Source organism: Xenia sp. Carnegie-2017, unplaced genomic scaffold (assembly GCF_021976095.1).
Source record: "Xenia sp. Carnegie-2017 unplaced genomic scaffold, XeniaSp_v1 HiC_scaffold_13, whole genome shotgun sequence".
Taxonomy (NCBI): Eukaryota; Metazoa; Cnidaria; class Anthozoa; order Malacalcyonacea; family Xeniidae; genus Xenia; species Xenia sp. Carnegie-2017.
The window spans coordinates 10126424-10144193 of record NW_025813436.1 but is presented as its reverse complement, the minus strand read 5'-3'; the positions used below and the strand labels follow the sequence as shown (position 1 = coordinate 10144193).

The 17770-nt window shown below is 34.8% G+C and overlaps 2 protein-coding genes and 2 long non-coding RNA genes across 4 annotated transcripts; 1 reads left to right on the top strand and 3 right to left on the bottom strand.

The window, feature by feature from the left end:
* Positions 1-2179: 2179 nt before the first annotated feature.
* Positions 2180-3460, top strand: LOC124457013 (zinc transporter ZIP1-like). Its single transcript, XM_047007316.1, has one exon. The coding sequence runs from the start codon at positions 2349-2351 to the stop codon at positions 3429-3431; it is 1083 nt and encodes a 360-aa protein (XP_046863272.1). The 5' UTR covers positions 2180-2348; the 3' UTR covers positions 3432-3460.
* Positions 3461-6779: 3319 nt separating this feature from the next.
* LOC124457003 lies at positions 6780-17357 on the bottom strand. The gene is made up of 20 exons (XM_047007306.1): positions 16938-17357; positions 16770-16871; positions 16580-16689; positions 16447-16510; positions 16289-16375; positions 16078-16194; positions 15891-16001; positions 15402-15492; positions 15245-15334; positions 10457-10537; positions 10292-10386; positions 10125-10226; positions 9935-10044; positions 9805-9868; positions 9647-9733; positions 9436-9552; positions 9249-9359; positions 8760-8850; positions 8265-8692; positions 6780-6978 (listed from the first exon to the last, which is right to left on the bottom strand). The coding sequence occupies exons 1-20, from the start codon at positions 17055-17057 to the stop codon at positions 6844-6846; spliced, it is 2313 nt and encodes a 770-aa protein (XP_046863262.1). The 5' UTR covers positions 17058-17357; the 3' UTR covers positions 6780-6843.
* LOC124457039 lies at positions 7426-7632 on the bottom strand. The gene is made up of 2 exons (XR_006952534.1): positions 7531-7632; positions 7426-7469 (listed from the first exon to the last, which is right to left on the bottom strand). It is a non-coding gene; the product is annotated as an uncharacterized LOC124457039 (long non-coding RNA).
* Positions 12687-14878, bottom strand: LOC124457031. The gene is made up of 2 exons (XR_006952533.1): positions 14415-14878; positions 12687-14162 (listed from the first exon to the last, which is right to left on the bottom strand). It is a non-coding gene; the product is annotated as an uncharacterized LOC124457031 (long non-coding RNA).
* Positions 17358-17770: the final 413 nt, after the last annotated feature.

Here is a 17770-nt window from a genome sequence, read left to right as displayed (position 1 = left end):
AATACAAAACCACGTGACGTTTCTCATTGTGTTTTAAAATACAAACCCCGTGACGTTTCTCATTGTGTTTTAAAATACAAAACCACGTGACGTTTCTCATTGTGTTTTAAAATACAAAACCCCGTGACGTTCTCATTGTGTTTTAAAATACAAAACCAGTGACGTTTCTCATTGTGTTTTAAAATACAAAACCCCGTGACGTTTCTCATTGTGTTTTAAAATACAAAACCAGTGACGTTTCTCATTGTGTTTTAAAATACAAAACCCAGTGACGTTTCTCATTGCGTTTTAAAATACAAAACCCCGTGACGTTTCTCATTGTGTTTTAAAATACAAAACCACGTGACGTTTCTCATTGTGTTTTAAAATACAAAACCACGTGACGTTTCTCATTGTGTTTTAAAATACAAAACCACGTGACGTTTCTCATTGTGTTTCGAAATACAAAACCACGTGACGTTTCTCATTGTGTTTCGAAATACAAAACCACGTGACGTTTCTCATTGTGTTTTAAAATACAAAACCACGTGACGTTTCTCATTGTGTTTCGAAATACAAAACCACGTGACGTTTCTCATTGTGTTTTGAAATACAAAAGAACGTGATGTTTCTCATCGAAAACGAACCAAGTGCATATTTTCTGTTTGGCAATATTCTGTCTACAATAAACATCACCAAACATTTATTTGTCCATCTTACTTTACTTTATAATACAATACATCATACATGTAATTTTCTTTTTTTAGTCATTCCCTCTCTCACAATGAAAAAATTTTTTAAAAGCAAAATAGCCAGGGAAGCATAATCCATCCCCCGAGAGATGGATTCATTCTACAGTCTGTAAACAAATGGCTACATTACCATTGACGAAGAAAGAGCACTTTACTAGATATATATTGGTGTCGCAAATAATATTGTTAACTAAAAGAAAAGAACCTATCTTTTTATCATTTCTTTGAAGAGCTTGCTCCATCTGCCGCAGCCTTTTTTTCAGCAGCTTTCTGCTGTTTCAATCTCATCACTTCTGCATCTCTAAAAGTTCAAGCCTTTCATAAGGAATTTGACTTCATTAAGATACACTAAATTAACTGTGTACCTTTCCTGTCTTTTGACAAGATTTGCCCCCTTATTACCATCTTTTTCTTCTCCCTTTTTGGTCTTTCCCGCAGCTTGTTGTTTTTTGAGATTCTTGGCTCGAGCAAGTTCCCTTTGATTTCCACCTAACACAATATTTGACATGAGTGATGTACCAGTATTCATCAACTGAAATATTTTCAATTACATCAAGAAACAAGTACTTTTTCATCTATTACAGCTCACATAGCTTAATGATTTTAATGAAATTTTGGTAAAAATTAGAAATTCTTTCAAGAAGTTACATAATTGTTTATGTTAAGGTGATAATATTGTGATTTCTCCGGTTAATTTAACGGTAGAAATAAAATATTAATAAACGGTATTACATATTAGCCTTATTGTACATTTTCTACTTAGCCTAGTTACAACTAAATTGTTTGCAACTTCAAATATAAAACTTACGAGTCATTTTAGCAGTTCATACACAGCAAAATTATGATGAAAATCTTTTAGAAAATATTTATCACCGAACAACAAAAGTTCATTGACTTTTATCAATGGTGTTTTGATTTGTTGCGTGTGGCTCACGCGGGATTCTAGCGGTCATGACATCATGGATCATGTGATCTTATCTAAGATCAAGTAATCTTGATCTGATGTAAGGGTCAAGAATATTGCCAAAGGCTTAAAGCCAGCAAGGTCAGTCACTTCCCTCAGGATCTAGCCCGAGGCTCGTATGAAATGAAACAACACGAAAATACAATTATTAAAAAATTACAGTTTGAAAACAGTAAGCTCAAGGTACTAGACAATGAAAAAAAATGTTTTTCCTTAAGTTGAACTTTGAAACTAAAGAATAGTTGGATTTTTTCTTTCTGCAAGACTTCAAAAAGTGCTTCTTAATAATTTACACTGTTACTAATTTAAGAACGAGCAAGAAAGACAATCTCGCTTCTTCGTTAAATAATTAGTCTTCGTCTTATTTTCCATGGCAATCTGGTTTGATTTCAATTCAATTTACAAGTCTTTAAGCCTCGATCTGATCAAAGTGAGAAATCCATAATCTAACAAATCATAATCTGATAAATCGTTCGTTCGTTAGGCTGCCTTAATTTTCGATATTGGATTGTGTTGTTTCAAAACAATGCATCTCATATTTCCTATTTCTGTTCTGCCTTTTCTTGTACAACGAAGCAAACGTACTATTTTCGTTTAATGAACGCCATCACGGGATAACCTTAAATACGGACGTGGAGAAATAATTTTTTAAAATGGAACATACTCTTGCTGTGAAAATAATATCACTTTGTGCTTTATTCCTCGTAACGTTTGCCGCAGGTTTATTGCCCTTATTTCTTCGCGATAAAAAGGATGTCGAGAGGACACCAAGTGATTTGACGAGGAGAAGTAAACGAAATCAGAGACGGAAACAACTGTTGAGCTTGGGTATGTGCTTCGCTGGTGGAGCGTTCTTTGCCTCAAGTATGTTGGAACTTTTGCCGACAGTCGATGACGATTTTAAGTATATTTTAAAAGGCAAAAATTCGAAGTATCCACTAGCAGAATTCGGTGTTTCGGTTGGATTTTTTATTGTTTTGTTCATCGAGCAAATAGTACATGCGACGCAAGAGGGCCAAGAATCACGTGAACATAGCCATCTGTATGTACCAAACAGCAAAACTCCCTTGTTAAGAAATGGCGATCGGAAAAGTGCTCGACCAGGAAGTTCTACGATGCTTGAAAATGGAGAAAGTGATGACAATATACATGCTATGGCCGAAAATCTCGGTCAATTGAATGGTGATAACACTCAAAATGATCTCGCTGAAATTGACGATGAGCCAGATCCTCTGTTAGCCAACCTACAAAAGAAACACCACAACTTTCGACATTATCTTAGTACTTATATCTTGTTCATTGCATTATCCGTCCATGCATTGTTTGAAGGTCTAGCTATAGGATTATTTCATAAAGTTGATAAAATGATCGGAGTTTTAGGCCCAGTAATAGTTCACAAGTGCCTTTTGGCATTTTCACTTGGTGTAAATATGGTCCAACAAGATTTTCGTCCTCTAGCAATAGCCCGGTCATCGTTTGTATTTTCTGCCCTAAGTCCTACAGGTTTTGGTATTGGCATACTTTTGGTGAATTATGAATCATCATCTACTACTGGACATGTCCTCTCCGCTGTGTTTCAAGCAATTGCAACTGGAACCTTCTTTTACGTTACTTTCTTTGAGATCTTGTTCCATGAATTGAACAGTAAAGATTGTCATAGATTGGTAAAGCTTTTCTCTTTGGTGTTGGGTTATGGTGTTGTGGCCATTGTTGAGTTCTTTAAGAGTGATATATAATGAAGATATTAATGAGAAACGTTTGATCATTTTATGATTTATTGTTGTCTTGTAAATTCACTGTTTGAAATGATCAAGCAGGCAACGGTTTTGAAAATTTTAATTAGAATATGAAATTATCGTTTATTCAATATTAGCAACTATCTATGGTCTTAAACAATGTGAATGTCCCATCCTATTGAAAATAATGAGAATCATTTTAAAGTATTAAAAGATGTTTTTTACAAACATTACTATGTTTGCTGTTTTGTTTATTACAAAGAATATTTCAGTTATTTATTTCACAGCATCAATATGTTACTTCTCTAAGCTGAAATTTATACACTGCCATTTTCCTCTTTCTTACGTACTTTCATTGTCATATCTCCATCTTTTTACATGGTTTTGCACTTGTCTCTTTATCTCCACCCTGATCATCTGCTGTCTTTGTATTAGGATTATCTGGTGTTGTATTTGTCTCTTTATCTCCACCCTGATCATCTGTTGTCTTTGTATTAAGATTATCTGGTGTTGCATTTGTCTCTTTATCTCCACCCTGATCATCTGCTGTCTTTGTATTAGGATTATCTGGTGTTGCACTTGTCTCTTTATCTCCACCCTGATCATCTGTTGTCTTTGTATTAAGATTATCTGGTGTTGCATTTGTCTCTTTATCTCCACCTGATCATCTGCTGTCTTTGTATTAGGATTATCTGGTGTTGCATTTGTCTCTTTATATCCACCCTGATCATCTGTTGTCTTTGCATTAGGATTATCTGGTGATGCATTGTCTCTTTATCTCCACCTGATCATCTGTTGTCTTTGCATTAGGATTATCTGGTGATGCATTGTCTCTTTATCTCCACCCTGATCATCTGCTGTCTTTGCATTAGGATTATCTGGTGTTGCATTGTCTCTTTATCTCCCTGATGTGTCTTTGTATTACAATTGTCTGGTGTTGCATTTGTCTCTTTATCTCCACCTGATCATCTGCTGTCTTTGTATTACGATTGTCTGGTGTTGCATTTGTCACTTTATCTCCACCCTGATCATCTGCTGTCTTTGTATTAAGATTATCTGGTGTTGCATTTGTCTCTTTATCTCCACCCTGATCATCTGTTGTGTTTGTATTAAGATTATCTGGTGTTGCATTTGTCTCTTTATCTCCACCTGATCATCTGTTGTCTTTGTATTAGATTATCTGGTGTTGCATTTGTCTCTTTATCACCCTGATCATCTGCTGTCTTTGTATTAGGATTATCTGGTGTTGCATTTGTCTCTTTATCTCCACCTGATCATCTGTTGTCTTTGTATTAAGATTATCTGGTGTTGCATTTGTCTCTTTATCTCCACCCTGATCATCTTCTGTCTTTGCATTAGGATTATCTGGTGTTGCATTTGTCTCTTCTCCACCCTGATCATCTGTTGTCTTTGCATTAGGATTATCTGGTGTTGCATTTCTCTTTATCTCCACCTGATCATCTGTTGTCTTTGCATTAGGATTATCTGGTGATGTCTCTTTATCTCCACCCTGATCATCTGTTGTCTTTTGCATTAGGATTATCTGGTGATGCATTGTCTCTTTATCTCCACCCTGATCATCTTCTGTCTTTGCATTAGGATTATCTGGTGTTGCATTTGTCTCTTCTCCCCCTGATCATCTTTGTCTTTGCATTAGGATTATCTGGTATGCATTGTCTCTTTATCTCCACCTGATCATCTGTTGTCTTTGCATTAGGATTATCTGGTGATGCATTGTCTCTTTATCTCCACCCTGATCATCTGCTGTCTTTACATTAGGATTATCTGGTGTTGCATTTGTCTCTTTATCTCCACCCTGATCATCTGTTGTCTTTGCATTAGGATTATCTGGTGTTGCATTGTCTCTTTATCTCTACCTGATCATCTGTTGTCTTTTACATTAGGATTATCTGGTGATGCATTGTCTCTTTATCTCCACCATGATCATCTGTTGTCTTTGAATTAGGATTATCTGGTGATGCATTTGTCTCTTTATCTCCACCCTGATCATCTGCTGTCTTTGCATTAGGATTATCTGGTGTTGCATTTGTCTCTTTATCTCCACCCTGATCATCTGTTGTCTTTGTATTACAATTGTCTGGTGTTGCATTTGTCTCTTTATCTCCACCCTGATCATCTGCTGTCTTTGTATTACGATTGTCTGGTGTTGCATTTGTCTCTTTATCTCCACCCTGATCATCTGCTGTCTTTGTATTAAGATTATCTGGTGTTGCATTTAATCTTTATCTCCACCTGATCATCTGTTGTCTTTGTATTAAGATTATCTGGTGTTGCATTGTCTCTTTATCTCCACCCTGATCATCTGTTGTCTTTGTATTAAGATTATCTGGTGTTGCATTTGTCTCTTTATCTCCACCCTGATCATCTGTTGTCTTTGTATTAAGATTATCTGGTGTTGCATTTGTCTCTTTATCTCCACCCTGATCATCTGCTTTCTTTGTATTAGGATTATCTGGTGTTGCATTTGTCTCTTTATCTCACCCTGATCATCTGCTGTCTTTGTATTAGGATTATCTGGTGATTTGTCATTTATCTCTTCACTGATCATCTGTTGTCTTTGCATTAGGATTATCTGGTGTTGCATTGTCTCTTTATCTCCCTGATCATCTGTTGTCTTTGCATTAGGATTATCTGGTGATGCATTGTCTCTTTATCTCCACCCTGATCATCTGTTGTCTTTGCATTAGGATTATCTGGTGATGCATTGTCTCTTTATCTCCACCCTGATCATCTGTTGTCTTTGCATTAGGATTATCTGGTGATGCATTTGTCTCTTTATCTCCACCCTGATCATCTGCTGTCTTTGTTAGGATTATCTGGTGTTGCATTGTCTCTTTATCTCCACCCTGATCATCTGTTGTCTTTGCATTAGGATTATCTGGTGTTGCATTTGTCTCTTTATCTCTACCCTGATCATCTGCTGTCTTTGCATTAGGATTATCTGGTGATGCATTTGTCTCTTTATCTCCACCATGATCATCTGTTGTCTTTGAATTAGGATTATCTGGTGATGCATTTGTCTCTTTATCTCCACCCTGATCATCTGCTGTCTTTGCATTAGGATTATCTGGTGTTGCATTTGTCTCTTTATCTCCACCCTGATCATCTGTTGTCTTTGTATTACAATTGTCTGGTGTGCATTTGTCTCTTTATCTCCACCTGATCATCTGCTGTCTTTGTATTAGATTGTCTGGTGTTGCATTTGTCTCTTTATCTCCACCCTGATCATCTGCTGTCTTTGTATTAAGATTATCTGGTGTTGCATTGTCTCTTTATCTCCACCCTGATCATCTGTTGTATTAAGATTATCTGGTGTTGCATTTTCTCTTTATCTCCACCCTGATCATCTGTTGTCTTTGTATTAAGATTATCTGGTGTTGCATTTGTCTCTTTATCCACCCTGATCATCTGTTTTCTTTGTATTAAGATTATCTGGTGTTGCATTTGTCTCTTTATCTCCACCCTGATCATCTGCTTTCTTTGTATTAGGATTATCTGGTGTTGCATTTGTCTCTTTATCTCCACCCTGATCATCTGCTGTCTTTGTATTAGGTTTGCATTGGTTTGTCTCTTTGTCTCCACCCTGATCATCTGTTGTCTTTGTATTAAGATTATCTGGTGTTGCATTCTCTTTATCTCCACCCTGACCATCTGTTGTCTTTGTATTAAGATTATCTGGTGTTGCATTTGTCTTTTATCTCCACCCTGATCATCTGTTGTCTTTGTATTAAGATTATCTGGTGTTGCATTTGTCTCTTTATCTCCACCCTGATCATCTGTTGTCTTTGCATTAGGATTATCTGGTGTTGCATTTGTCTCTTTATCTCCACCCTGATCATCTGTTGTCTTTGCATTAGGATTATCTGGTGATGCATTTGTCTCTTTATCTCCACCCTGATCATCTGTTGTCTTTGCATTAGGATTATCTGGTGATGCATTTGTCTCTTTATCTCCACCCTGATCATCTGTTGTCTTTTGCATTAGGATTATCTGGTGATGCATTGTCTCTTCTCCACCCTGATCATCTGTTGTCTTTGCATTAGGATTATCTGGTGTTGCATTGTCTCTTTATCTCCACCTGATCATCTGTTGTCTTTGCATTAGGATTATCTGGTGATGCATTTGTCTCTTTATCTCCACCCTGATCATCTGCTGTCTTTACATTAGGATTATCTGGTGTTGCATTGTCTCTTTATCTCACCTGATCATCTGTTGTCTTTGCATTAGGATTATCTGGTGTTGCATTTGTCTCTTATATCCACCCTGATCATCTGTTGTCTTTGCATTAGGATTATCTGGTGATGCATTGTCTCTTTATCTCCTGATCATCTGCTTTCTTTGCATTAGTATTATCTGGTGTTGCATTTGTCTCTTTATCTCCACCCTGATCATCTGTTGTCTTTGCATTAGGATTATCTGGTGATGCATTTGTCTCTTTATCTCCACCCTGATCATCTGTTGTCTTTGCATTAGGATTATCTGGTGATGCATTTGTCTCTTTATCTCCACCCTGATCATCTGTTGTCTTTGTATTAAGATTATCTGGTGTTGCATTGTCTCTTTATCTCACACTGATCATCTGTTGTCTTTGTTTAAGATTATCTGGGTTGCATTTGTCTCTTTATCCCACCTGATCATCTTCTGTCTTTTGCATTAGGATTATCTGGTGTTGCATTGTCTCTTCTCCACCTGATCATCTGTTGTCTTTGCATTAGGATTATCTGGTGTTGCATTGTCTCTTTATCTCCACCCTGATCATCTGTTGTCTTTGCATTAGGATTATCTGGTGATGCATTGTCTCTTTATCTCCACCTGATCATCTGTTGTCTTTGCATTAGGATTATCTGGTGATGCATTTGTCTCTTTATCTCCACCCTGATCATCTGCTGTCTTTACATTAGGATTATCTGGTGTTGCATTTGTCTCTTTATCTCCACCCTGATCATCTGTTGTCTTTGCATTAGGATTATCTGGTGTTGCATTTGTCTCTTTATCTCCACCCTGATCATCTGTTGTCTTTGTATTAGGATTATCTGGTGTTGCACTTGTATCTTTATCTCTACCTTTATCATCTGCTGCAGTTGTAACATTTCTACAATTGTTGTGTTCAAGACAATTATTTTCATTATTGCCATCTTTAGGTGATTTACCATCATTCTCAAAGAGAGCTGCTCTCTCTTGAAAATATTTGAAAATAGATTCCATTGCTTTCCAAGATGTTTCTTCATGTTTTGAAGTTCCTACAGTGCATGAAGAAAACTTTAGAAAGCAACACTAAAACTGACAAATTAATGACACTATGATTACCTGCTGAAACACGTGTGATGTGATCTTCATCCTCTTGATACTGCATTGGTGTGTCAATTTCATGAGATGAACTAACCCAGTTCCTTGAATTCTTTATATTTAAAGACAATTGTGGAATAAAGAAAACTTTAATGATGATGCTTTATCGATGATTATACCAAAAAAATACAAGTTTTCCACCTTCTCAGTTTTAAAATACACAATGCTTATATTGTTTTGCTTTACTATACATTTCAGGCTGTCAGAAGGATAGCTTCACTATTTTTAATGTGAGGAAGGGTGGATGTACATAACATCTACAGTTTTACCAACAATTGAAAAAATCAAGGTTTGTGGTTAAAAAAATGCTTTGGTGGTGTGATGTTTGTCAACAGCACAGTATCTATCAAACTAATTCCAGTTTTATTTAAATAGTGCATATAAAGCAGGGTACCCCTCACCCTTGGTCTTTGTAGTAGCTATATCAGAGAAAAATGTCATTAGTCATACCTTTAAAAACCACTGTTTGATTTTAGGTTTTGTGTGACGAAGGCTGTGTACAGAATCAGTAAATGCAACTGCCACAACACGTTCCAATAAGTCTTTTTTATAATCCTTGAACTGACAAAGATTAAATTTAATGATTTGACCTAAACTATATCAGCAGAAATTAAATCCTTCAAAGCAATTTTCTTACATTGTTCACAACCAAGTGACCTCCATAACTGTGAGCAACAAAGAAAATTTTAGAAGCCTCAGTTTTTTGTATTATGTTCTTCCAAACATAAATAAAATGCTTTTCTGGAGATACTCTCTATTATGAACATAAAAACTGAATTTTCAACTTTTGTACAAAGTGACTAAACATAAACAAACTTTCAAATCTTAAACTAAAGGTTATAAATTACCTGAATTTCTTTGTAGACTTTCTTGCCCTCCACATCTACAAGTACTTCATTTTGATTATGATTTGTTATCACTACACCATAGTCTTCCTAGTTAAAAGTTATAATATTCATTGCACAACCTGCGATATCAATCAAAAATAGAAAAAATGGTTTCATACTTCAATTGCCTGTTTTATATAAGGTATCATTGTGCCATGATCAATGCAGTCATTAATTATCAACCTGAAAGAAATTACTGAATGATCATGCAGTTATGAATAGTCAAACATGAAAAGAATCAAATATCACCTTCTTGCCCATTGACCAGCTCTAACTACACCAGAACCATGGACCAAAATTAGTAGCTTCTCTTTTTTCTCGTAGTCTTTACTGACAAAAATGAATCTTTCCGTGCCTTCCTTATTTCAAATTAAGATGAAAAATTCATGACTAAGACAATAACTCTATTTTCTCAGTACTCCAACAAATTAAGCCTTACCTTTTTATTTTTACCAAAGAAGAAAGGTTTATCAATTTCAATCTTATGTAACACCAATCCCATATAATTTTGTAACAGTTCATACACATATTCTGTAATGGCCTAGTCAACAGCAATTGACTTTCTTGAAACATTTTTTTTTAATATTTTGCATAAAAGAATATTACCTCCCCAAGGTCTTCATAATTCCTTTGACATTTAGAATGGTCATCACTGATGTAGAAATTAAAAACATTGCCATCTTTGTCTAGCAAACGACCTTCTTTAAAAACGAAAGACAAGCACATTTACAATATTTTATGGTAGTTATAAGCAAAATACATTGTTATTACCTTCATTAAACTGATAGCCAAATTCTTTAGGAAGAGAAGATGAATCATAACGTGCCATTTTCTTCGATGGTCGCTCACAATCTAAAGGAAAAATGTTGAGACAGCCTGACCCTCACAGAGTATCATTAAACATTTTAAATTTTAAAAGAACTAAGTTTGACTACAGTATGATGTCCCCATAATTTGCACAATGGAAAAGAAACGTGTAATCCTCGTGAACACTAACTTTATCTAAATTCATACTTAAATAACGCAAAATCCAACCTTGTAAACTTTGTTTTCTCTTTAATGCATTTGAGGATGGACAAGACATTTGTTCCTTCCCAACACAGAACGAAAATATGGTTACGAAGAAAACAGCATGAATCGAAAGTGAAAATAAGCATAGATTAAAAAGCAAAAGAAAATACGCTTTGCTTGAAGGAAACGACCTACAGTACATGCAGCAGTAGAAAATATGCAAAACCTTGGTCAGTTTAAACGATATTTATCTAGTTTCGTTTTCTCAGTTCAATAAAAACCCGAAACAAGTGTAGTTGTATATTTGCTTCCAGTTTTTAATCGTAGGCGAAAGAACAAGAAATTCCACAACGTTGTTAGTTGTATTGTTACATACGTTGTAATTTACATTGTAACTAGGTTATAAATTACAATGTTACACACCTTGTGTTACAATGTTGAGCGGATTGACACTTCGTTGTTACATAATGGTAGAGAAAAAATTTCTGAATGACTTTTACTACGTACGGATAACGAAAGTTGGAAATAATTCTTGGGAAGCAAATCATAATTCAACAAACACAAATTGTCGTAGCTCTTTTTAATATATTATAATAAATTAAAATTTGTGATGGAAACCACTCTTGCATTTCCACTTGAGATGTACTTTGAATGGTCGAAATAGCAAATAAATAAATAATATAAGAAAAGTTCCCTAAAATTGTGTCCATACGTGCAGGCCCTAGAAGTTATTTTATAACATTACTTTACGCAACAAGACCATAGACTTTGGTGAAAAGTTCAAGATATAGCAAACATTAAAACATGTTCAAATTGATACAAGAAAACAAATCGCAATAATGAAAGATATTAATGAAAAACCGAGCATTTTTTAAAGCCTCTTCGAAGAGACGTTTTTAAAATGATTTAATTTCACCGTAAGTCTCGCACAGGATCGTTGCGTAAAGAAACGTTTCACATCTTTTAAAATGGATAAGTGTCATAACGCTTTTCTCTGTGAGTTCTATGATGAATGATCGCCTTGAACTTCAGATTATCATAAAAATGCTGCGCTCTCGTGTTTTTCTTAGCATTCTTGTCACACATAATACCACTCTGATGATCGAACAGTTTCTCATAAACGTTGCTGGCTAGAAGTGTTCCATCTTTAATGCTCCTAAGTTCTTTTGAGTAATTGCTACACATGCCATCCAGACATGAGATAAAAGAACGACCATTTAGGCATTCTGTGTTTCTATCGAAACCGCGATTGAAAATTGCACCGTTCTTATCCATTAGTTGTTCAACACATACATCAACAACATCATTATCTTTAGTCTTGCTATTCTGAAACTCTAATGTCTTATGAAAGGATCCACACGAAAGATTAAGGAATGAAGGTTGATTTAGAAGAGATGAATAAGGATTTGGCAAATCCTTTAAAGAAGTAACGACGACAACTTCTTTGTGAGTTTGTGCCTCTCGTCCAGCAATATCTCTATCCATCGTTGCATTAACGCTATCAATATCCAAATCTTTCTTATTTCTCTCACAAAAATCGTCCTGGTTAGATCCAGTTGACTTGTTGGCTTGTTCTAATAAACGTTTTGCTTGATAGTGAACGATTTTCATTTCATCGAAATCGATGTCTTGCTCAGCCTTTCTAGCTTTCGCTTCATCTTTACTTAGCAAGGTTTCGGAGACAAGACCTTCTTTACGGCCTTCCAACATATCATGCGACTCTTGAAACAGCTGTTGTAATCTTCTGTCAGTATCTTTAAGATGCATAACACTAGTGGTATAATCACTGCCTTGGTCAACTTCTCTGTCATGGTGTTCACCAATCACACTCGAACATAAACTTGAATCACAAGATACAGTCAAAGTCTTCGTAAAGGCGGAATATTGAGAGATTTGGGGGAATGAAATTTCCTCAGATTTCAAGGAACCATTGGTAACATCAAAACGATCATTGGATTGTTCATGTCTACATTCATTTTTAATACCGTAGTTAAGTAATTCTTCAGATTCTTTTATTAAATGTTCAGCACCATTTTTATCAAAATGCCGTAGTAATTTTCTATTTGAAGCAGCATCCTTCTCAGATGTACTATTACATACACAAAAATCACCTAAAAGTTCCTGAGATCGCTGTATTACATCAGCTACACCAAGATCGTCAAAAGAGGGAGACGGTGTCGTTGCAACTTTAGACTCGTTTTCATTTTCTCTGACTTGATCATGTGTCACATCAGATACAACATCTCTTTCGTCGTTAACGGAGTGATGCACACATTCGTGGTAAAGTTTTTGCTCAGAAGAAAGAGTGCAGCTAACACAAATGATAGATGACCAAGGAGACAAGCTGTTCACAGTTATCACCTGGAACACTGCAAGAATACGATCATCCTCTAGCAATAGCCCGGTCATCATTTGTATTTTCTGCCCTAAGTCTTACAGGTTTTGGTATTGGCATACTTTTGGTGAAATATGAATCATCATCTTTTACTGAACATGTCCTCTCTGCTGTGTTTCAAGCAATTGCAACTGGAACCTTCTTTTACGTTACTTTCTTTGAGATCTTGTTCCATGAATTGAAGAGTTCCATTTTATGATTTAATGTTGTCTTGTAAATTCACTGTTTGAAATGATCAAGCAGGCAACGGTTTTGAACATTTTAATTAGAATATGAAATTATCGTTTATTCAATATTAGCAACTATCTATAGTCTTAAACAATGTGAATGTCCCATCCTATTGAAAATAATGAGAATCATTTTAAAGTATTTAAAAGATGTTTTTTGCAAACATTACTATGTTTGCCGTTTTGTTTATTACAAAGGATATTTCAGTTATTTATTTCACAGCATCAATATGTTGCTTCTCTAAGCAGAAATTTATACACTACCATTTTCCTCTTTCTTACATACTTACATACTTCCATTGTCATAGCTCCATCTTTTTAGATGGTGTTGCATTTGTCTCTTCCCTGATCATCTGCTACATCTGTATAACGATTATCTAATGTTACACTTGTCTCTTCATCTCTACCTTTGTCATCTGCTTTATTTGTATTAGGATTATCTGATGTTGGACTTGTCTCTTCATCTCTACCTTTATCATCTACTGTATTTGTATAAGGATAATCTGATGATGCACTTGTCTCTTCATCTCTACCTTGATCATCTGCTGTATTTGTATTAGGATTATCTAATGATGCACTTGTCTCTTCATCTCTATCTTGATAATCTGCTGTATTTGTATGGATTATCTGATGTTGGAATTGTCTCTTCATCTCTACCTTGATCATCTGCTGTATTCGTATTAGGATTATCTGATGTTGGTTGTCTCTTCATCTTTATCTTGATCATCTACTGTATTTGTATTACGATTATCTGATGTTGGACTTGTATCTTCATCTTTACCATGATCATCTGCTGCATTTGTATTACGATTATCTGATGTTGCACTTGTATCTTCATCTTTACCTTGATCATCTGCTACATTTGTATTACGATTATCCAATATTGCTCTTCTATCTTCATCTCTACCCTGATGATCTGCTGCATTTGTATTACGATTATCTAATATTGCTCTTCTATCTTCATCTCTACCCTGATGATCTGCTGCATTTGTATTAGGATTATCTGACGTTGCACTTGTCTCTTTATCTCCACCCTGATCATCTGCTGTATTTGTATTACGATTATCCAATATTGCACTTGTATCTTCATCTTCACCCTGATGATCTGCTGCATTTGTATTAGGATTATCTGATATTGGACTTGTCTCTTTATCTCCACCCTGACCATCTGCTGTCTTTGTAGTAGGAATATCTGATGTTACACTAGTCTCTTCATCTCTACCTTTGTCATCTGCTGTATTTGTAGTAGGATTATCTGATGTTGGACTTGTCTCTTCATCTCTACCTTGATCATCTGCTGTATTTGTATTAGGATTATCTGATGTTGGACTTGTCTCTTCATCTCTACCTTGATAATCTGCATTTGTATTACGATTATCTGATGTTGCACTTGTATCTTCATCTTTATCCTGATCATCTGCTGCATTTGTATTACGATTATCTAATATTGCACTTGTATCTTCATCTTTACCCTGATCATCTGCTACATTTGTATTACGATTATCTAATATTGCACTTGTATCTTCATCTTTACCTGATGATCTGCTACATTTGTATTACGATTATATATGCACTTGTATCTTCATCACCCTGAAGATCTGCTGTCATTTGTAGGATTATCTGATGTTGCACTTGTATCTTCATCTTTACCCTGATGATCTGTTGCATTTGTATTACGATTATCTGATGTTGCATTTGTATCTTCATCTTTACCCTGAAGATCTGCTACATTTGTATTACGATTATCTGATGTTGCACTTGTATCTTCATCTTTACCCTGAAGATCTGCTACATTTGTATTACGATTATCTGATGTTGCACTTGTATCTTCATCTCTATCCTGATCATCTGCTGCAGTTGTAACATTTCTACAATTGTTGTGTTCAAGACAATTATTTTCATTATTGCTATCTTTAGGTGATTTACCATCATTCTCAAAGAGAGCTGCTCTATCTTGAAAATATTTGAAAATAGATTCCCTTGCTTTCCAAGATGTTTCTTCATGTTTTGAAGTTCCTACAGTGCGTGAAGAAAACTTTAGAAACCAACACTAAAACTGACAAATTAATGACACTATGATTACCTGCTGAAACACGTGTGATGTGATCTTCATCCTCTTGATATTGCATTGATGTGTCAATTTCATGAGATGAGCTAACCCAGTTCCTTGAATTCTTTATATTTAAAGACAATTGTGGAATAAAGAAAATTTTTTATGATGATGCTTTATCAATGATTATAGCAAAAAATACAAGTTTTCCACCTTCTCAGTTTTAAAATACACAATGCTCATATTGTTTGCTTTACTATACATTTCAGGCTGTCAGTAGGATAGCTTCACTATTTTTAATGTGAGGAAGGGGTGGATGTACATAACATCTACAGTTTTATCAACAATTGAAAAAATCAAGGTTTGTGGTTAGAAAAATGCTTTGGTGGTGTGATGTTTGTCAACAGCACAGTATCTATCAAACTAATTCCAGTTTTTTTTAAATGGTGCATATAAAGCAGGGTACCCTTCACCCTTGGTCTTTGTAGTAGCTATATCAGAGAAAAATGTCATTAATCATACCTTTAAAAACCACTGTTTGATTTTAGGTTTTGTGTAACTAAGGCTGTGTACAGAATCAGTAAATGCAACTGCCACAACACGTTCCAATAAGTCTTTTTCATAATCCTTAAACTGACAAAGATCAAATTTAATGATTTGACCTTAACTATATCAGCAGAAATTAAATCCTTCAAAGCAATTTTCTTACATTGTTCACAACCAAGTGACCTCCATAATCGTGAGCAACAAAGAAAATTTTAGAAGCCTGAGTCTTTTGTATTATGTTCTTCCAAACATAAGTAAAATGCTTTTCTGGAGATACTCTCTATTATGAACATAAAAACTGAATTTTCAACTTTTGTACAAAGTGACTAAACATAAACAAACTTTCAAATCTTAAACTAAAGGTTATAAATTACCTGAATTTCTTTGTAGACTTTCTTGCCCTCCACATCTACAAGTACTTCATTTTGATTATGATTTGTTATCACTACACCATAGTCTTCCTAGTTAAGAGTTATAATATTCATTGCACAACCTGCGATATCAATCAAAAATAGAAAAAATGGTTTCATACTTCAATTGCCTGTTTTATATAAGGTATCATTGTGCCATGATCAATGCAGTCATTAATTATCAACCTGAAAAGAAATTACTGAATGATCATGCAGTTATGAAGATAGTCAAACATGAAAAGAATCAAATATCACCTTCTTGCCCATTGACCAGCTCTAACTACACCAGAACCATGGACCAAAATTAGTAGCTTCTCTTTTTTCTCATAGTCTTTACTGACAAAAATGAATCTTTTCGTGTCTTCCTTATTTCAAATTAAAATGAAAAATTCATGACTAAGACAATAACTTGATTTTCTCAGTACTCCAACAAATTAAGCCTTACCTTTTTACTTTTACCAAAGAAGAAAGGTTTATCAATTTCAATCTTAAGTAACACCAATCCCATTTCCATTTGTAACAGTTCATACACATATTCTGTAATGGCCTAGTCAACAGCAATTGACTTTCTTGAAACACTTTTTTTTTAATATTTTGCATAAAAGAATATTACCTCCCCAAGCTCTTCATAATTCCTTTGACATTTAGAATGGTCATCACTGATGTAGAAATTAAAAACATTGCCATCTTTGTCTAGCAAACGACCTTCTTTAAAAACGAAAGACAAGCACATTTACAATATTTTATGGTAGTTATAAGCAAAATACATTGTTATTACCTTCATTAAACTGATAGCCAAATTCTTTAGGAAGAGAAGATGAATCGTAACGCCATCTTCTTCGATGGTCGCTCACAATCTGAAGGAAAATGTTGAGACAGACTGACACTCACAGAGTATCATTAAACATTTTAAATTTTAAAAGAACTAAGTTTAACTATAGTAAGATGTCCCCATAATTTGCACAATGGAAAAGAAACGTGCAATCCTCGAGAACACTAACTTTATCTAAATTCATACTTAAATAACGCAAAATCCAACCTTGTAAACTTTGTTTTCTCTTTAATGCATTTGAGGATGGACAAGACATTTGTTCCTTCCCAACACAGAACGAAAATATGGTTACGAAGAAAACAACATGAATCGAAAGTGAAAATAAGCATAGATTAAAAAGCAAACGAAAATACGCTTTACTTGAAGGTGCAGCAGTAGAAAATATCCAAAACCTTGGTCAGTTTAAAAGATATTTATCTAGTTTCGTTTTCTCAGTTCAATAAAAACCCGAAACAAATGTAGTTGTATATATACTTCCAGTTTTTAATCGTAGGCGAAAGAACAAATTCCACAACGTTGTTAGTTGTATTGTTACATACGTTGTAATTTACATTGTAACTAGGTTATAAATTACAATGTTACACACCTTGTGTTTCAATGTTGAGCGGATTGAC

What these genes read in the sequence shown, in the direction of transcription:
- LOC124457003 (XM_047007306.1), bottom strand. Translation starts at nt 17,057, where the DNA reads ATGTGCTTGTCTTTCGTTTTTAAAGAAGGTCGTTTGCTAGACAAAGAT. An exon ending in GTCACTTGGTTGTGAACAAT is followed by an intron (nt 9,360 to 9,435) that starts GTAAGAAAATTG and finishes AATCTTTGTCAG; the next exon opens with TTCAAGGATTATAAAAAAGA. An exon ending in CATCACACGTGTTTCAGCAG is followed by an intron (nt 8,693 to 8,759) that starts GTAATCATAGTG and finishes CATGCACTGTAG; the next exon opens with GAACTTCAAAACATGAAGAA.
- LOC124457013 (XM_047007316.1), top strand. Translation starts at nt 2,349, where the DNA reads ATGGAACATACTCTTGCTGTGAAAATAATATCACTTTGTGCTTTATTC.